This window comes from Ambystoma mexicanum, chromosome 4q, assembly GCF_040938575.1.
Source record: "Ambystoma mexicanum isolate Mex_15411 chromosome 4q, UKY_AmexF1_1, whole genome shotgun sequence".
Classification (NCBI taxonomy): domain Eukaryota; kingdom Metazoa; phylum Chordata; class Amphibia; order Caudata; family Ambystomatidae; genus Ambystoma; species Ambystoma mexicanum.
The window spans coordinates 1,304,863,929-1,304,885,874 of record NC_090928.1 but is presented as its reverse complement, the minus strand read 5'-3'; the positions used below and the strand labels follow the sequence as shown (position 1 = coordinate 1,304,885,874).

At 46.2% G+C, this 21,946-nt stretch overlaps 1 protein-coding gene across 1 annotated transcript in view; it reads right to left on the bottom strand.

The window, feature by feature from the left end:
- Window positions 1–1,195: 1,195 nt before the first annotated feature.
- LOC138468414 (zinc finger protein 850-like) overlaps window positions 1,196–21,946 on the bottom strand; it is a 198,654-nt gene continuing 177,903 nt past the window's right edge. Inside the window, exon 4 of the mRNA XM_069608965.1 lies at window positions 1,196–2,442. Within this exon, the coding sequence (XP_069465066.1) occupies window positions 1,253–2,442 (1,190 nt within the window). The 3' untranslated portion in view covers window positions 1,196–1,252. The remainder of the gene's footprint in view (window positions 2,443–21,946) is intronic.

Sequence of the window (21,946 nt, the reverse complement as noted above, 5' to 3'; positions counted from 1 at the left end):
TCATCACCAGCTCGCTCCAAATTCCAAATCCCTTGCCTTAACCCAATCCCCTTCTCTAAACCTACCAGTAGTCTAATCTACTGTAACACTTACCTGAATGTTCACTCTACCCTAACCGATCAGTTTATCCTAACCATTATCCTACGCCAACATCACCAGATCCCCTGCTCTAAACCTAACCGTAGCCTTATCTACTGGAACACTTACCCGAATGTTTACTCTACCCTAGCCCATCAGCTTATCCTAACCATTATCCTACGCCAACATCACCAGACCCCCTGCTCTAAACCTAACCGTAGCCTAATCTACTGTAACACTTACCCGAATGTTCACTCTACCCTAACCCAACAGCTTATCCTAACCATTATCCTACGCCAACATCCCCAGATCCCCTGCTCTAAACCTAACCGTAGCCTAATCTACTGTAACACTTACCCGAATGTTCACTCTAGCCTAGCCCATCAGCTTATCTCAACCATTATCCTACGCCAACATCACCGTATCCCCTGCTCTAAACCTAACCGTAGCCTAATCTACTGTAACACTTACCCGAATGTTCACTCTACCCTAACCCATCAGTTTATCGTAACCATTATCCTACACCAACATCCCCAGATCCCCTGCTCTAAACCTAACCGTAGCCTAATCTACTGTAACACTTACCCGAATGTTCACTCTACCCTAGCCCATCAGCTTATCCTAACCATTATCCTACGCCAACATCACCAGATCCCCTGCTCTAAACCTAACCGTAGCCTAATCTACTGTAACACTTACCCAAATGTTCACTCTACCCTAACCCATCAGCGTATCCTAACCATTATCCTACGCCAACATCAGCAGACCTCTGCAACCTACCGACCCCTTTCTTTAAAATGTACCCACACCATTACTCTATTAGCCCTAGCCTTGCCAGAATCCCTACGCTGCCCTAACACTAACCCTGACACTTAATCTACCCTAACCACTAACAGAACGCCAGCATCACTAGCCCTTCCACAACTATCATGATCCTAACCTTTGCCCTAATTCTAATAGAAATGTTAACTGTAACCCCTATCCTAACCCTAAACCAGGCAATCAGAAGCATACTAAACCCTCTGTAACACTTACCCTAGCAGCACTGCATTTGTGGCTACTTTTCACCTGAATGTTTTGACAACATTTTCACTGCAGGGGTATTTTCAACACAATGTTTTCACTCTCTTCATTTTTATTGGCAGGATTTTCACTGGATACTCAAGATGTTCACTTAAGGTTTTATACCTGAATGTTTTCTCAGGTGATGAATAAGATATGCCTTTGCATTAAAGCTTTTCCCACATTCAGTGCATGTATGAGTTTTCCCACCTGCATGTGTTATCTTGTGAGAAATAAGTGTTGGCTTATGGCGGAAGCTTTTCCCACATTCAGTGCACAAATGAGGTTTCTCACCTGTATGTGTTCTCAGGTGAATATTAAGAGCTCCCTTCACACTAAAGCTTTTCCCACATTCAGAACACAGATGAGGTTTCTCACCTGTGTGTGTTCTCAGGTGAAAGTTAAGAGCTCCCTTCACCCTAAAGCTTTTCCCACATTCAGTGCACAGATGAGGTCTCTCACCTGTATGTATTTGCAGGTGGTTAATAAGACTGTTTTCTAAATGGTAGCATTTCACACATTCAGTACATTGATAAGGTTTCTCACCTGTATGTATTTTCTTGTGTGAAATAAGACTTTGCTTATGGCGGAAGCTTTTCCCACATTCGGTGCACATATGAGGCTTCTCACCTGTATGTGTTCTCAGGTGAATATTAAGAACTCCCTTCACACTAAAGCTTTTCCCACATGCGGTGCAAATATGAGGCTTTTCACCTGTATGTGTTCTCAGGTGAGCATTAAGAGCTCCCATTACACTAAAGCTTTTCCCGCACTCAGTGCACAGGTGAGGTTTCACACCTGTATGTATTCTCAGGTGCTTCATAAGACTGTTTTCTAAATTGTAGCGTTTCCCACATTCAGTACACTGATAAGGTTTCTCATCTGTATGTATTACCTTATGCGATATAAGAGTTTGCTTATGGCGGAAGCTTTTCCCACATTCAAAGCATGAATAAGGTTTGTCACTTGTATGTGATCTCAGGTGCCGATTAAGAGACAACTTTGCATTGAACATTTTCCCACATTCAGTGCACTGGTAAGGTTTCTCACCTGTATGTGTTCTCAGGTGAATCTTAAGATGTTCCTTTCGACTAAAACCTTTCCCACATTCAGTGCACAGATGAGGTTTCTCACCTATATGTGTACTCAGATGTCTATTAAGAGACAACTTTGCACTGAACATTTTCCCACATTCAGGGCATGGATAAGGTTTCTCACCTGTATGTGTTCTCAGGTGATAATTAAGATGCCCCTTTCGAGTAAAGCTTTTCCCACATTCAGTGCACAGATGAGGTTTCTCACCTGTATGTGTACTGTGGTGAATATTAAGAGAGCACTTGGCATTGAGCATTTTCCCACACTTGTTGCACGGATAAGGTTTCTCACCTGTATGTGTTCCTTGGTGGTGAGTGCAAATATTCAAGGCACCAATGAGGTTTAACATCTGTAGATTTTCTCTGATGACAAACAAGACTTCTTAATACAGATGGTGTTAAGACTTTCAGTCCATGGGCACAAGGTGATTTACAAAATCCTTTAAATGACCTGCCTTTACATAAAATGCAACATGTGCTTTAGCATGAATAAAAGGCTAAACAGTATGGTTTTCTTACAGAAAATATGCTGTTCATATGACCAGTCACCCATTCTAGATATTTATGGTATCTATGTTGTAGGAGGCTGGAAGTTACCATCAAGGATTATGACTGAAAACCATCATGTATTTAGCAGGCTTCTCCAATCCCAGTTCCTCGGTACATTGAAAACCCAACAAGCTATCATTCCTGTATCCTCCAGATGTGTAGATAGTGTATATTCTCTCAATGAAGCGTTGTATTGCAATAGTCCATCAGAGAAATAAACAGAAGCACTGCTGTTGCATTTTTATGGGCATAATTCACCTATAGAAATAAAAGGAGATTCACATTAATAATACATGGTCACACTCACAGGCATAACATTTACTAGGCAGGCTGGCTCTCGGTACCAGTGAATGATATGTGCTAGTCAGTTGCATTCATGGAGTAAATGATACGACTCTGAAGTCCCATCTGTTGGAGACAAGTACTCAATGGGTGGTACAGAAGTGATGCCCAATGATTAACAAATAATGCAGAACGGACAGAGCAGATGTGACTAGCAGATTACGTTTTGTGTTTCGTTTATAGTTAGTACTTTAATTATCCAAGATTGTACTACAGATTAAAACATATTAATGTCAAAAAGAAGCTGGAAGACAATGTTTTAAGTGGTGTGAGAAACCAAAGGGTGTCTCACCTACTAGTCCCCGGGATCTCTCTCTCAGGTGGCCATGGTACAGACATCGCCTTTGGATCCAGACCATGGCGGTGGACCAGTGCGCAAGGATCACCTAGGTAAGCGGTCTTCGGGGAGTGGGGCGACCAATGGTGAGGCACGTTATCCCTTCTTTCCCGTACACCTATCCCATCCGATATAATAGGATTCTCTGATGTCCTAACCCCCCCTTTATACACAAACACTGGGCTGAGGAAGAGGGCGACTGAGAGTAAAGAGGCCAACCCTTTCATATCGCATTGGACACGTCCCGATAATCGGGTAAGGCAAAGTCAGGCACTTGACTTTAGTGCATACATCTGATACCAATTAGCTCTCTTCACACGGATAAATGGCGGAACATAGAGACACACTCTGAGCAAGGTGGAACACGAGTAAGGGCAGAACCTCCAGGGCGAAGGAGAACCTACTGGAGCAGAGCAACGGACTGAGGGACAAGAGTCACAGGTGGAGAACCCCAGGAGTGTCCTGCAGGAGGTTGTTGCCTCCAAAAGGCAGAGAAAGGCACGTGGGGAAGGTCGAAACCCAAACAAGAAGGCTGCATTGTGTTTCAAGGATGCCAGTGACCCTGCCGGGTGAATGCCAGAATTGGGGAGGCAAGGCCAAGCCTGTGGTACTAACCTTGACTCGTGAATTGAAAAACTGTAAAGACAAGAAAGAAAAGCACACAGCCGGTGAGTTGGCAAGTGTGAGAAACCTGAGGGTATTATTCCAAGTAGACCTCAAGCATCCCTCATTCAGGTGGCCTGGCAAGGGCTGACACTCTCAGATCCCAAGCCTGGGGGTGGACGAGCGAGGGAGGATCACCTGGGTTGGGGAGCCCGGGGTTATGCTTGGGGGTATGCCCTAGGTGCGGTGCAGTATTATACCAGAGAAAGGGATGAGGAAGACAAGGTCCTAGAGGCTTTTATAGGCTGCACCAACTCGGCCTCCCTTCCACCAAATTAAACTCCTTTACTAGAATCTGACACCCCCTCTGCATCTGGTAAATCCATTGGAAATGCTATCGCACTCGAAAAGCACATGTCCTAGAATTCCTGTTTCTGTTTTCCTACCCGAACACTCCCAGTCATTCTTCTCCAGGTCCCTCTGATTACTTTCCCGAACTCCCAGTATACATCGACAAAACACTAACATTCCCAAAATCCCCCCTATTCATTTCACAAACCATACAAATCTCACCTTTCTGAGTTGACCAACTATTCCCTTCCTTATGACATCCTTTCCACATCCTAGCCCGTAGAAGATCTAGAACCTTTACCGCCCTTTTCCAACAAAAACACTGTCTGACACAATGGACTAACACCAGAGCCGTTTACCTGACGTGTCCCAACACAAGGGTCAGGCAGAGTCAGGTAATTTTTTGACAAAACAAAAAGGGCAAGGGTAGAGTTAACAGGGTAGTGTCCTTACACTTAACATGTTTTAACACAAAAATTGGGCACCCACCAACTGTCTCATAGATCTGTTATAGCCCATTGGAATCCAACTACTAAAACCTACGTGGTCAAAGACCGATGTTTAATTACCCGAAGGAAGGTGTATAATACAAGGCTGTGGGAGAAGACAGAGAGGAAAGAGCGAGTTTCTAACTGGCCCTGCCTAAATCTACTGTCTCCGCTAGATTGCGATGGTGTGCCACTTATCTAATAGGGATAGGATAAGAGGTAAACTAGCCACTTCTAGGTAGGTAATACTTTCAGCCTTGTTGGTCCTTTACCACTCTCTTCCACTATGTGTGAGTGTGTATTGGAAGAGAAACCTATATTTAAGGTTTAAAATGGCGCACCAGTGGTCAAAAGGTTAGACATCTAGTAGGGTATTGCATACTTTATTGACCTATAGATTGTCTAATTGGCCCTGGGCAGCTCAGGTCTAAAAATGACACAATAACACAAGGACAAACAATGTTAAATAATAACATTAAACAAGAAGATACTAAAGTCCCACCCTCCGTCTTAGAGTAATGTTAGTTGCCGGGGAGTGGCAATTAGATAAAAAGGTATGCTCAACCTGCAAGATAGGCCCAATTTATGCCTCTTGTGTGTAGCAACCACCGTCGACCGGTTTCAGTGGCAAACATATGAGTGAGGCCACTTTCATCAGGACAGTCTTCCAAATCGATCAAATGGTTTAGTCAGAGAAATTGTAAGCTGACCATATTGAGGAACTGCAGGTACGACAGTGGGCTGTATGTGTACATTACCACCTAGTCATTAGTGCCGTGAGGCTGGATCATTTTAGGAGGGAACCTATGGAAAACAAAAGAAATGAAACCGTAGTCACCTCCGAGCTAATAACTTCAAATCAATTGACTGTGAATCACACTCAGTTACGTGTCATACACATATACAAACACGGCAGATAGTACCGTTCCATTTAGTGATGGAGCTACTCGCTCCCGGCTATCTTGGAATTAAATGGATTGACAAATGCACAACACCTCCGTCCATTAGTTCTAGTCTTGTGGCTATCTACCCCCGGTGACTAGATAACACAGGGAGACGCCCGTGGGGCAGCCACAACATCCCATCGTTAAGTTTATCATAGTTTCCCTTGGGATGCTATTGTACACGTTGACTGATACATCCCCTACCCACCACTCCTTCACCAAAGAGCATCTCCCGAGGTGTTGCTGACTATTCAGAAAGCACCAGAATTATCATACAACAGGGGAGGTTCCTTTACTAATCCGTAATAATTTACTAATCTTTCATGTACCGAACGGTCTTTGCTATGTAGCACCTTTAGAATTGTGATTAACATTTATGGACATACCAGAACTCCTGTGCCCTGATTCTAACACTACCTGGGGCTTACGCATATCATCAGGCATTTTTGCACACATCTGCGTGACCTAGTGCAGCCGTCGACTATGGTTTCATTTCTTTTGTTTTCCATAGGTTCCCTCCTAAATTGATCTAGCCTCATGGCACTAAACACTAGGTGGTAATGTACACATACAGCCAACTGTCGTACTTGCAGTTCCTCAATATGGTCAGCTTACAATTTCTCTGACTAAACCATTTGATCGAATTGGAAGACTGTCCTGATGAAAGTGGCCTCACTCATATGTTTGCCACTGAAACCGGTCGACGGTGGTTGCTACACACAAGAGGCATAAGTTGGCCTTATCTTGCACTTTGAGCATACCTTTTTATCTAATTCCCACTTCCCGCCAACTAACATTACTCTAAGACGGAGGGTGGGACTTTAGTGTCTTCTTGTTTAATGTTATTATTTAACAATGTTTGTCCTTGTGTTATTGTGTCGTTTTTGGACCTGAGCTCCCCAGGGCCAATTAGACAATCTATAGGTCAATAAAGTATGCAATACCCTACTAGATGTCTAACCTTTTGACCACTGGTGCGCCATATTAAACCATAAATATAGGTTTCTCTTCCAATACACACTCACACGTAGTGGAAGAGAGTGGTAAAGGACCAACAAGGCTGAAAGTATTACCTACCTAGAAGTGGCTAGTTTACCTCTTATCCTATCCCTATTAGATAAGTGGCACACCATCGCAATCTAGCGGAGACAGTAGATTTAGGCAGGGCCAGTTAGAAACTCGCTCTATCCTCTCTGTCCTCTCCCACAGCCTTGTATTATACACCTTCCTTCGGGTAATTAAACATCGGTCTTTGACCACATAGGTTTTAGTAGTTGGATTCCAATGGGCTATAACAGATCTATGAGAGAGTCAGGCAATTGACAACAATCACACACATCTGACAACCTTTAACCACAGGGATAAAAGGTGCAGCACACGAGCACACTACGAGCAAGCCTGAACGCACGAGGAAGCAACTATACCAAACCGGCAGTTCAAATGAGGAGAAAGGCGGCGAGACTTGGAAGGACGACAAGGAGGGAAGTGGCCTTGCCCTTTCTAACTCAAACCCACAAAGCCTCCATAAAAGGAATCCTAAAACCGGGATCTACAGCTGGTGTGCGGCAGAGTGGATGTCAATGGTACACGGGGGCCTCCCGCGCTGATAGCCCAGGCTGGGAAGCATGCTAGTTACCGTGGTACCATCCTTGACTCCAGAGACAAGAAAAGCCAGGGAGTTCAAAACAGCCGATGAGTCGGAGGGAACGGATTGTAAGCCGGCCTGTGTTGAGCTGAAGGTTGCAATCACCAACATATTGTGAACGCAAGGACTTGTGAACGCCAGGACTTGTGCGTATTTGAACTTTTGGGAAGCCCAGTGAAGGGCCAGCTGCAGAGTGGTCAGGCGACGCAGGAGTGCTCATTGGAAGAACCCTTTGTTAGAACTACAAGTACCAGGAGGCAATAGGAGAGACCGCCGTGAGGTGTCAGAGTGGTCCTACAAAGGTCACATCAAATCCCTTGTACAATCGAAAGTCTCTTGACTGTGATGCTGGAAATGCATCAGAGGGACAGGGCCTCTGAATCCTTGTCCTTTATTGCCTTATCATGTATGTTCTGACTTGTTTTCTGCGCAGGAGGTCATGTGGGACTCCTGGCGGTGCGGCTCTTCCTGTATTTGGTTTGGTGAACAGACCTTTGGGATACCCTTATGGCACCCATGGGTAGGAGTACAACCCTGTACTCCTAGTGTATGTTTTTGGGCACCTGTGTGTGACCCACAGAGCAGGGTACGGGTTGGTGGCAGCTCTGTGCTGAATTGATAGGGGCCCAGAGCGTCCTCCATATTCGGATGCCAAGGCCCTGTCATTGGAATCAGTGGATTCCTGATGAAGACAAGATGGCCCCCGTGGCCTCTTGCTTTCCATCACCTGTTGCCTTGTTTCCCGAAGTCTCAGGAAGCCCTGACTCTGTCCCTACCTCCTGACTGGCTGTTGGGTGGAAGTTCCATATATGGTAGTGTGGAGGAAGTCCAGGCCAGACTGGGAGGAAGCTTCCCAATGACTGTATGTTGTGGGTACGCCCGTGGGGTGGGACCTGGGTGAATGGAATGTGTGACGAATACGCATTCTTTGTTATGGGTGTCTAGTATCTGGTGGTTGACACAATGACTGAGACAGCCCTGCCCGAAACTGGTATGAATGCAGTGTGTAGTGCTGAATGGCAGAGTGCTTGTCCGAATCCACATTCTGTGTTATGAGTGTATGGATGGAGAAGAATGGACTGAATGCATTGTGCGACTGATTAGCTGCCTGACTGCCTGAATGCCCTTCTGAGTGATTGGTTGCCTGAGGGTGACCCAGCCGAGTGAATGGGCGATCAACAGTATATCTGGCGGCCTCTCACTGCTAGAAATCGTTTAGAAGCTGAAGTTGATACTTGATGCTTACTCTCAAAGCCAGGGCGGAAGAAGAAGGTGAACCGCCATTCCCTTCCGTGTAATCTGAAAGCTGCTGTGCCTTCAAGAACTGATCCAAGAGAGGACCTGGTAAGGAGACCTCTCCCAGAGATACGAGAGACCATCCTGCACCAGCTGATCCTTGCCAAAGCTTCCTGGTAGGCAGACCTACGAAAGGCTGTTGACCGGAGAAGAGGACCGCTAAGGAGAACAAAGAAAAGCACTGGACAACCGTCCACCGACCGCCATCGCCGACCGAAGCTGCCGTGCTCCTTTTGCCTAAGAACATTTGATCCAAGGACTCCCTTGTTCATCATCGTCGACCGCTTTCGTCCTGCCGGAGAAAGTCAAGGCTGCCGATGACGAGGAGAATCCACCGGTGGGTTCCCGCCACCCGAAGACCTCAGAGATGCACACGAAGCTACTGAAGCCAGCCGTGGTCACGTCCCGCCCGTCGATGCCAGACACAGATGACCTGACGCCCTCGCTGGACCAAAGTTCTTCACTAACTTTTTGCAGCAACGAACCATCGTCGTCGAGGTGCACCACACGCCTCCCCTGTTGCAGGACGTTTTCGATCACTCGTCTACGAGCACTGCAGGGACCGAAGCTGTGGCCTCAACAACAACGTTCACCCTTTCTTCATCTCGGAAGTTCGACAACCCATGGCTCCTGCTTGAAAGGGAGTGCACTCAAGAAGGGCCCATCGATTCCCCGATGAAGCACTCTCCAACACAAGGTACATTTGGGTTGCAGAACTATAGAAGAAGATAAAAAACTCTAATAGAAAATTTCTGGACTGGGTTTATAGTGCCTCTTCATTTACACGTTGCCCAGGTGGGGGGGATCCTCATACGGAACTGTGCCTAGTGGTAGGGGCTCAGTATTCTGCCAATTGTCTAACCAACTTGTCTTCCTCCTAAGTCTAAGGTTGATATAGTTTTGCTGTGTGGATTCGTATGCTATTTGAACTGAGTACAGTTGATGCATTTTAATGGAATCAGAGTAATCGTGGTACCACCTAGAACTGTATATATTTACCATTTCAGAATTATCGGAGCACAAAGTGTATTATCGTGATTGTGTATATAACCAGGAACCTTATTTATATAAAGACTGTGTTTTCAGTAATATAGTGTGTGGACATTCCTTTGTGGGGGTTCGGCGACTACACTGTACTTAAGAACCAGCCCGCATCACCTCCTGAGAAGCTAGGCCTTGATTGCTCGAATACGTTACCAATAATAGAGAATCTTGGCTGGGGTCCTCTGTGCCTCTCCTCTGCCATATAGAGAGCAGGAGTACAGACACACCGCTTTACACTGACCCGTTGCCGAGAGAAAGCGGGGGGAATGGAAACCAACAGAGGGATGCCGAAAGAAAGCTACATTAAGGGAAACGCCACTTTCTGATGAGAGGAGCAAATCATGAACTGTTAGCCATTTTTAACATAGTTCATGATTTTCTATGTGAACCCGACGGAGTGATACCTAGGGGAGAGCTAATGAGAGTGAATCCCGTTTTGTGCATTTTTTTTTAAAGTGCTCAAAAAGCCCGGGCGCATCGAGGCACTGTTACTGGAATGTTTCTCTTAGTTGCGTATTTATAACGCGCTTAATACCCAGAGGTTTCTAAGCGCGGACCCGGGGATCGAACCTGTGTTTCTTCGTGTCATCTTGCTTCTAAGGCGAGCACATTGCCGCTGAGCTATCCTCCCGGGATAAAGCAAGTTGAACTGTCTATCTGGCAAGTGTGAACCCGGCTGAAAGATGCCTGCAAATCGAGGAGAAGCCTAAAACACCTGAAAACATTGTGTTGACAAGAGTGAACCCGACCGCGGGATTTCCACAGTGAATGATTGTTGAACTTGAGATTAAAAGGCTTTAGTGAACCAGACAGAGGGAGGCTAACCCTGAGAGAACGATTGAAACCCAGCAGAGGGGGTTCGTAAAGTGAAGGGTAATCGCCCAACGTGAAAGATTTATTGAAGGAACTTTTTGTTTGTTTCGGCACTTGAGGTCCTCTGAGCTAAGAGACTTTGGGTAACAGAGACTTGGCCACAGAAGGCCCTGATGTTTTGGAACTCAACTGGAACCTCGTGCTAGCAAGGCCCAGGAGTAGTCTCACCTTTTACCATACTTAAAACGTGGGGAGGGAGACCCCAACCATACTATCCTGACTTATCATTTTGTGAACATTTCTTTCTTTTCTGTTGAACATTGCCCCACGCTGTTTTGTAACTTAGCAGTAAGGATTTGAAATACGTTTTTTTAGTATAGGCCCTTTTATTATTTGATGGTCCTAGCTCGCTCCCATCTTCGATTTACGTTTAGATTAGGCGTTTTTCTCAACTATTTATACAGTTTAATAAACACCCTTGAACTGTGATCACTTGTGTCAGTCATTACTGTTGCCACCATGAGTTCCTTACACAAGTGACATGAAAGTAACGATAGCCGTGAAACCAGAAATAATGAGTAACGGAGTGGTCCGGCGAAAGGAAGCAGCCCACTCAAAAGTCTCTGTGAAAGGTGAAATGTTTGTAGCGATAAAGTGAATGAACTGTAGAAGCGAAGTGATCAAAATTAACCCAGAGGAAAGGGGAGAGTAAGAAGGTGAACGTTGAACTTCGGTGCTTATGACATTGAACTACCCAGACCAAGAAGCACTGGGGCAAATAACACAAAAGTGATCCTGCAGAGGTCTGTGGTAAGAGCCACACACAGTCGAAAGTCTTTGTCATCAGAAAACGGTCTGAGACCGACTGAGGGAGACCGGACGTGTAATAAGTTAGGGCAAGGAAACCCTTAAAGGATGTGAATTTTGCTTGGGGAAGGCAACCCCTGCAAGTGTTTTGAACTTTAGCTTTTGAAAGGTCTGAGCCCGACTGAGGGGGACCGACGTGAACATTTACTTTGAGAGGTCCGAGCCCGACTGAGGTGGACAAGTGTGAACTTTTTGTTGAACTGTGTTTTGAAAGCTGGAAAGAGAGAATTTTAATGTGGAAGGCCAGGTGGGCCTAGATCCATGTTTTGAACTGCCTTTGTGTTAAGAACCTGAGGTAGAGTCTGTCATCCTGCCTACGGGGACCGCCTTACTCTGTACGGTCTAAAGTGGGGAGGAGAGCTGAGTCAGCCACTTTAATTCTTTATATTTGAACACTGATTTTCCTTTGCATACATATTCTCCTTTACACACTTTTTGTACAAGAGATAGGGCAGGCATTAGGTTTTGTTAGTATAGGCCATTTCGATTTGATGGACTCATCTAAGACTGTTTTATGTATTGATGGTCGACAATACTCCCATCATAGTAATAGGGCAAAGTAGGAGTTTTTCCAAAACCAGAAACTTTAATAACATTTTTACAAATTGTACCTTTTGTGTCAGTGTCATACCGGTGATACCATGCCTCCCTTACACTGGATACTTTACATTCCCTTTCTACCATTATATTTATTAGGCATGGATGGAGCTAGCACATAAGAGCTCCACATTTACAGACTTGGAGGGTCGGGCCATATGCTTCACACTAGGTCATTAGTTTGTCACCAATGTATGTACATCCCATCAATGCCCAAAATTCGAGCCTACAGGGCCCATACTGATAATGTGCCTGTGGGAAAATGTAGGGTAAAGAACCAGTTCCCAAAAACATGTGTTTTGACACTCATCCAACATCACACGTTTTTTTTTTTAGCGTTAAATTCACAAACATCCATTTAGCTAAATGCATCCCTGATAAAGGCCACGACTTATATCTGTGGTCAGCACACCATTCTCAAATCTTACTGCTACGGCCTCTTGCACTCATGTGACCCCTCGGGTATTTGGGACAGAACATTCTTTATTTTATTAAATGGAGGAGGGGTCAGAAGGGGCCCAACCAGGTTAAATAGTTTCTACCCTGTGGAGCCATATTAGAGAAAGCAAAAAGCTACCATCAGCCTAGGCACACTGAGAGGGAGTACCCTCTGTTGAGCAATGGGGGCATCCATGCCTTATGGGTCATAAGGACTCAAAAGGCTGAGCACAAAAAAAACAGGGCCACTCTCAGTCATGTTTTAAATGATATCGGTCTGGGAAGAAAATCAAAGTGCAAAACCTGTTACAGCCAATAAAATGTGCATGGGGCAACATCATCAGATAAGAGGTGGGCTCTCTACCCAATACACGGCAAAGAGGAAAACTGAGCGGATCACTTCTCCAGACATCCGTTGCCCAGGATACAAGAAACCAGATTATTCACTTGAGAAAAATATACCAATTCCAGAGTTCCCTATTTATGACCCTAGTCCATGACCTTCGAGGGCAGTACTGTAGAGACTGCTACTGATCCTACCTTTGCTGCTGACACACAATGCCTTTGGTCGGGCAGGTGGCATGATGCCAACTCAACAACCTATCCTGTGTCTGACACTGTAAACAGACTGAAATTTACACTTGCAATTTGAGGTACATGCTTACAAGAAATGTTTGACAGTTTTACAGTATTTGTTGAAAAGAGTCTGCCTTACACATATACGCACACATAGAGCAAACCTTGCCAGGAGATATTTAACATTCTACATGTCATAGTGAAGTGATACACACCTGCATTCCTGCTGGCTTCTAATGTCTCAGAGCTCTCAAAAGCAGCCGTAAACTAGCATGTAGCACTATACGCACCACCTACACAAAAATAAAACATCATAAATTAGTCATGTGTCCATCATCCCTGAACAAATAGTGCTTTGACAATGAAGGAGTTCCCACAGCATACTTAAGTGTTTAGTGAAATTACTATAAGTAGGATTGAGAAGATGTACATATATGCCAAGTAAAGCAAATCGCATTCTCACCTCTTAAAATGAACAAGCAATTGCCTGTCTGCTACACCCCCACTCCGCCCCCCCCCCCTCCACCTCCCACGCAAATTTTATTAGGGGATTATTTTCAAATTGGACCTTTTCATCTGGATCCCACCGATAATGATTAGTGCCCAGTCCCCATCCCTGGGCAGGATTATCCTCTGCTCTGCTTCAGAAGAAAGCCCCTGATGAAGGCTGGATGATGCGCTGGGCCTGCAGCTGCTGGTGGGTGAGAGACAACCCAGACGAATAAAGCAGCAGGCCACCATAGTAGACCCCGGTCCTACCTGCACCCGGGTGTTACGCCTTATCGGCGGCCCTACAAGTTTCCAGCCTCCCGTGCTGCCCACCCCATGATCATGGATTGACTGCGACGCCTAAGCACAATTGTATCCTCTTCTGTGTAGAGAAGAGCCAGCAGTCCGGGACTGGCGTTAGAAGACAGGAGCATCCACACAGAGCTGCCCTCCGTAGCAATGCCGCATGGAAGAAGCTATCCCTCTGTAGAGGGACCTACTATGTAACGAGTTAGCCTTATGAACCATTTATTAGAACTGGAGGCTAACAGTTTCCTCTCTTTCCAGGGTGGTGGTGCCTTATGGAGGCAATCTGTGTCCAAAGCACTCTTTTCCACCAGCAACATCTGTGGAACTGGCCAGCACCCTCAATGAAAAATAAAATAAATAATGTACTGATCATCGGGCAATGGGGAAGGAATTGTGGGGTCGGGACTAGGTGGGTTTCCTTTGCAGATCATAGGTAAAGTTGTATCTGCCGTCATCATGGCCTACCCCAACTCTAGTGTTTATTATTTTTCTTTGTGGTTTTTGGCAGTCTTTGGTTAGGTTCTCCCTCTGCCCTACTGGCTCCAGGTATTGCTGGAAGCAATAATCTGTACTGCGCATGTGCGCCTAAATTGCTAAGCACAATTTGAACTTAAGACATTGGATCGTGACAATCGTCAGGGTCCGGCCAATAATGACTCTGACACTCCAGTGAACTGTTAACTTATTTACTTAAGTTCAGGTACATCAAATACAGTTCTAAGAGTCAGGTAAGTAAAAGGGGACATAGGACACCCACCAGCATCCTCTCTCAGGGCTTACATCCTTGCAACTGAGAAACCTGGAACACACTCATAGATAAACATTCTAAGCCCTGCATTCCATCTCAAGATTCTAGTCACTGGCACCAGATGCATGCAGAGTTAATCACAACACATCTTCCCCCTATAGGGGAAACAACAACAGCAGTAAAATATGAGTGACAAGATCAATATTTCATTAAAAAAAATAGTCCAGTTAAGTCCCACCTGGAAAACAACACATTAAAGAAAGCATTTCACAATAACCAAAAACAACTCCAAAAAGTTTAGACCTTGTCACCACTTCAAAAATCTATTAACATTAATGTCCATCTGTGGAATAAAATTAAAAGTACACCTGTGGTGAGAACATATAAATTTACCTACATGGAGCAGCTAGTGATGAACACTTATCAACTTAATAACTATAATGAAGAAATAATCAACATTCATAACACTAATATCTCATCTCACTCCCTTCACACCACATCCACTGAAGCTACACCTCATACACTTGGATCTAAAAATCCATGCACATCACCACTCTCTACTCCTGCTACATCACCAGTAAGTAGTTTACATTTGCATTGCGATATATATCATATTGTTCTAGCTGAATTTAAACCCACACTGTTCTTGCAAGAGCTAAACACTATAACGTTGACATTGCAACAACCACCATTCCCACACACATACTATATAGGCCAATTGAGCATTGAACATGGTAACCAAGTAAAAGAAACGCCCCATCAATGCCCAAAATTCGAGCCTACAGGGCCCATACTGATAATGTGCCTGTGGAAAAATGTAGGGTAAAGAACCAGTTCCCAAAAACATGTGTTTTGACACTCATCCAACATCACACGTTTCTTTTTTTTGCGTTAAATTCACAAACATCCATTTTGCTAAATGCATCCCTGATAAAGGCCACGAATTATATCTGTGGTCGGCACCCCATTCTCAAATCTTACTGCTACGGCCTCTTGCACTCATGCTCAAAATTTCGATACAATAGACCTCTCATGACAGCTAATTCCTAACTTAATCTAACGTACCTAAAATGCCAATTGCATGCTGCCAAAACTTTTTATCTCCACGTGAAATCGGCACTTTTAAACTCTAAAGTCACCTGTGGAAGAAAACTTGTTAGACACAACATTCCTACCAGCAATCATTGGCAATCATTGTACTGAATACACTGAGCCCAGCAACCGCCACATGGCAGGCCAATACCACCAAACTCAAAAACAGGGAGCCAGCCCCCAACCAATGTCAACCCCAAAATTAACCAACATCCAACCCACAACACTCCACCAGAAATCCACTTGCATGAACTTGCATAAAGATTATAGCACCCAGCCTAACACACCCACTCAGAATAAGTTCTGGTCACATTGACGCCACTGATAACACACCAAACTAGACACCATTACCTCACACAACTCGACCTCACTACATGAGAAAACACCAATTGTACCCTATCACACACCCACTGAGATTAAATCTCAGTCACGTTGGCACCACTGGTACCACACAACCTTGACACCAATTTGTCAAACAACTTGACTTAAACCATGAAGAGAGCACATACATTGCACCCTTTGATCCAACACAATGCTATGCTATCCACTCAGACATTCACACTGAACCCACACACAATTCTACTCCAAAACACCAGGAACAACGAATTTAGTATAAACATGGTTAACAGTAAAACATAAACGCCAGATAAGAGTCCATAGTTTAAACTTGCAGGGTTGATCTCGGAGTGTACGTGTGGACATAAATGTTAGGTTAGGATACATAGTCATGCATATCTACTTTGAACATTGGATCCTGCACATCAAACATCTGACCACATTTGCCAAATACAAAGGCACCACATAACCAGGCACTACCTAGTTCAACACAAAACTGTGTACTTTCACAACCAGCTACTCGGCGACCACGTCCCAGCAAATTTGTGTCACAGCACAACTAAAGACCACTAGTCCCCAACCTTAGACAGTACATGGCAGCCCCTGCAAAACTCACAAGTATGAGTCCCGCACCATGCTCTACACCACACACATACCAAAATGACGAATTGAGCATTAAAAATGGTTTAGAATAACAATAAACATTGCATCACGATACCATACTTTAAGCCTGCAGAGTCTAAATGGTAAGATCCTGTGGAGAAATGCATGGTTAAGTTACTCAAACACATGTACTGACCTTCTTTAGCAAATTCCACCCATATGGCAATAGCATGACTCACCAAACTTGAAGTGTGGCCCAACCCCAATGAACACTGGAACCTTCCACCAGATGGTGATAAGCCATACATCACCCTCTTGGTCGGTTCCTTGAGGTTCCCAAAACAGACATCCAACCACCAAGTAAGAAAACATTAATAGGCCTCACCATCACAGATATGCATCATTGGATGTTAACTCCAAACATCAATAGTGCCACAACATTAACATCAAAATTAAATTGTGCACCCCCTTTCCATGAAACGTATCCCTTGGAATCTGCAGCAACATTTTCAGGAATGGAGATCACCGCCCCAACTGTCATTCTTGTGGAAATGCAGTACCAACACGGAACAAAAGTCACTGACTTAAACTTTCGTCAATACCTTCGCTGGCTTCCTCTGCATTACTAGCCATAACCGCTAGTGCTCCACGGCATTCCTCTCTTCCGGCTCCTTTTTGCCCTAACAAAACAGCATCATCTGGCCCAGCAAGGTGCTTCGCCTCGGCACGTAACATCAAAGAACAGAACCTAATCACATGCAGATGCCACGTCATGACGACTCGACACGAAACCTAGGTTCCTTTTTCTTTTCCTTTACAGATCGTCACTTCAATGTTCCAAAGAAGCAAAAACTGATACTAGTGACGACTTCGCTCCGCTGTAGTCAACGCCATCACCCCATGTATTCTAAATGACGTCATCATTCAGGCTGAGACACCCATGAGAGCGGAGCTCCAAGCTCCAACAAACTTTTCCGGAACACGCCCAACTCATTGCCGTGGACTTCCGCCAGCCCCTTCTGTAATGCAGCCACATAACAAAGGTACTTCCATTGCACCTTTCTCCCATCAACTGCCGCAATGTTTATCTACGTGACTCCCTGACACAGCATTTTCTCATTTAAACTTTAACCAAAGTCACTTCAATTTTCAGCTCCTCACAGCGCCTGTAGCTCTACACTGAGCTCCAGTCCACTGCAGCTCCTCACAGCTCCCTGTGGTGCTTCCTTGAGACTCGAGCCTCTGCCATTCCTAACCAATGGACCTCTTGACTTTCCACTGACACTTTTAAGCAGCTCCCTTGGATCTCCAGTCCAATTACTTTTACTCTGCAACGCCGCTTGACAGCCTCTTGCAGCGCCGCACTGCACACTGCAGCACATCACATAGGGGCTCACTTGCCCTTACTAAAGCGCCTCTTCACTTCAGCAAAGCGCTACACTTCAGCAAAGCGCCTCTCCACATCTGCAGCACCTCTTCACATTTGCAGCACCTCACTGTGCCATACAGCGCCTTGCTGCCTCTGCAGCACTCCTTATGCAGCTACTCTTCACTGCATCTTGCAGCGCCTCACGGCCTTTGCAGCATCACTTCACTGGGCCTCATCACGAGTTGGGCTGTAGCATTTAAATGCAGTGGTAACGGTATTACTGCCACATTTAAGGGCTAGCCCTATCATGAGTTGGGCGCTAAATCTGCTGTTTTACCTCCAGCTTTTTTCTGGAGGTGAAAATCCCTGTTTTCCGCGGTATTACAACTGGCTGTATTAGCCCGCAGTATTAGCACCGAAAATTCCCCATTGGATTCAATGGACCCAATGCGGAATGGGGATTTACCGTTAAGGCCCAACTTGTGATCCGGTGGTAATACCACCGGACCAGTCGGTGCTAGGGCTATTACAGTCGGCGGTATTACAGCCGGGAAAACAGCCCAACTCGTGATGAGGCCCACTGTCTCAAGCAGCACCTGTTCACTGCCTCATGCAGCACCTCACTGCCTCTGCAGTGCCTCTTCACTGCCTGTTGCAGTGGCTCACTGCCCTCACAGCACCTCTTCACTACCTCATCCAGCGCTCCTTCACTGCCCCATGCAGCGCATCACTGCCCTCGCAGGACCTCTTCACTGCCTCATGCAGCGCCTCTTCGCTGCCTGTTGTAGCCCCTCACTTCCCTCGCAGCACCTCTTCACTGCACCTCACTGCGCCATACAGCACCTTGCTGCCTCTGCAGAACCCCTTAGGCAGCGACTCTTCACTGCGTCTTGCAGCGCCTCACTGCCTTTGCAGCATCACTTCACTGCACCCGTTCACTGCCTCATGCAGCACCTCACTGCCACTGCAGCGCCTCTTCACTGCCTTTTGCAGCGCCACACTGCCCTCGCCGCACCTCTTCACTGCCTCAAGCAGCGCTCCTTCACTGCCTCATGCAGCACCTCACTGCCTCTGCAGCACCTCTTGACAGCCATGGCTGCTCTCTGATTCCAGTGCCTTCGCAGCGCCTCTGTCTGGGCCTTTCTTGCGTCTCTGCCTCTGTAGCACCTCTGTCTGTCTCAAGATACTAGTCACTTGCACCAGGTGCATGCAAAGTTAATCACAACAAAGTGGGAGGCAGGAATATCATGCCAGAAGGCCTTCTAAGTGTCTCTCGAATTTTGGGATCGAGTGTCAAACAGTCCTTTGATAGGACTAGTTTAGACTGGAGTAATCCACTCGCATCAGTCACACCTAATGTCTGCTAAAATGTATGGCAAAATAATAAACACTAGGGCTAGAGGTATAAGGGTGATGTCATAATGAGGACAGTAAAACATTAATTTCTTGCCTCATTTTTCCACGAACGAAATCTCTGATCCCGCCCTTCATTTCTCTCCCCGAGCCCAGAATCAGTATATAGTTTCATTATTTATTTTCTATTCAACTGGGGCTGCACTCTTCTACACGCCTCCTACCGGTGATGTACCCAAATGCCTATCTCCTGGGCCGCACACCTCCATCTTTACGTACCAGGAGGTGGCGCTCCTGGGGCCTGAGGTGATTAGCCCGTGTGGGCACGTCTCCTATCGCAGCGCTGCCCACTAAGCCGTGGGTGAAGATAGAAAGGAGGATCAGCACATATGGGGTGCTCCAGCACAGGAGCAGGGCGTGGAAGGGGCACTGGGACGGAAGGAAGGCAAGCTCGATCAGACCCAATGCTGATACAGGGGGCATTTGTTGGCCTCTATCAGCCCTCAGGAGATCCGGGTGCTACTGAGACTCAGCCGGGAGGCCCCTGGCTATGCCTGGCAAGTGATAGACTGCGTTATGGCATATCATGTTGCATTGCTCTGAATCATAAGGTTCATCCAAGGTGTGCACCCGATGGACCAGCTGCTGCTATGCTGTGTGTATGCAGCGTGAGTGCCTGTTGATTGGGGCCCAAACCATCTCCCTGTGGCAGGCACATGAAGGGAATTTCTTACAATAGCCTGATGACTCAGTGCCTCCCAATAGACTTGATAATTGCATACCCACTTCAAGTCCCTACACTGTGCACTGATCCCTTCCTACATGGATGTCTCGCCTTAGCTGTTGCAATACCTCGGGTGGGCCTGCAAGTGGGCCATGTGGTTTCCTAGGGTCATGGCAGTGATCTGTCCAGGTAACCGCATCTCATCCCAGAGGTTGCACAAGGGCATGTGCAGCCTAAAACTGACACACAACACTGCGTATGTGTCCTACACTGATGCAAACCAACACAGGAAAAGTGGAATGTCCTACAGTGTCACGGCGTGCAGCGCTTGCTGTGTGGGCGCTTGATAGATATCACCAGATTTTGCAGGCACCATGATCCACATGGCAATATGTACTCTGTGCTAGTAGCTTGTGTCAGTAGTATTTGGTTCAACCGCATATCTGTGTGGTGTCCCAGAACATGTCTCCACTGGTTGAGGGGTCCCTTTCTCTTCTCCTACAGCCTCTGGTTCCAGTTACGCAACAGCCCTGGACCAGGCCCAGGCACCCCATAAAAGTTACCGGAGCTGCGACAGGTTGGGGCATTAAGGGAGAGGAGTGGAAGTCACTGAATGCTGGGGCAAGTGTCCCACATCTGTAGCAGTGTCTGCTGTGGCTCACATGACTTTTGCCACACAACACCTTTCCTACATTCCTCTTTGCATGGCGAATTCCACCCTGGTCACCTGCAGGAGGACACATTATTGGCGCCGGCCTCCCCTGCAAGAACCGTCTCCTTTCAGGATGTTACCCAGCACCAGGCACTTGGGAGTCTACCCCTCCTGCACCGTGGGACTTCCCAAGAACCCATCTGGCATAATATCAGTGCTGGCAGCACCTCCTGCTCCGTTTTAGCCAGCCACGATAACCCCTCCAGCCCCAATACTTCACAGGGACCTGCCAGATGACACGTGTGGAGGAGCAGGGTAAGACGCCTACCATTGTCTGCTGGTTCATGCAAATGGTCTGTGGTGCTATCAGGGCAGGGATGCAGGACGTGGCAGGGGCAGGGAGGGAAGCATGTGAACGATAGGCTGCAGCTGTGAGGGAGACAGAGCAGGGGGTGCCCCACTCAGCAAGGGAGGCACCCGTGGCAGTGATGGGGGCAACCAACGGTTCAAGGGAGGAAGCGAGAAGTGTGCTTGTGAGCCGCAAGGAAATCAGGATGGATCAGCAGATGTTTAAGGAGTCGCAACTTGGAGGGTAACCAGGAGAAGAAAACTTCAGGATATTGAAAGGTCCAACAAGAAGAGGCTCCACCTTGTGTTTCCAAGGGGAACCTGAATGTTAGTCAAGAGGCAGAGGCTCTTCAGGGAAGAGGCGGGAGCTGGTTCTCCCATCAAACCACTTCATATAACAATGGGGCGTTGGAGCATGTAATCCAACTAATATTCCAATGGATAATGTGCAGTGTATTCATTCCCAAAGAACTGTGGATCATACAGTATTGTTTGAGAGATACGAAAGTAGACAAGGAATCGTACAACACACATAACTGACTGCATTAAGTTCTAAATAAACAACCATGATGAAAATTAAGACTAATGGCCCGCCTGGAATAATTGGTGTAGGAGCACTACACAGAGACATGACCTTACATTCAAGCCATGGGTTGAGATCTACTCGCGTAGCCTTGCATGCAATCAGTATCACTCTGCCTCACAGCACTCCCATCACATGTTATTGCATTCTATGCAATATTATGTGTGTGCTCTGCCAGGACTTCAGAACAGGCAACCTAAAATGAAGTAAGAGATC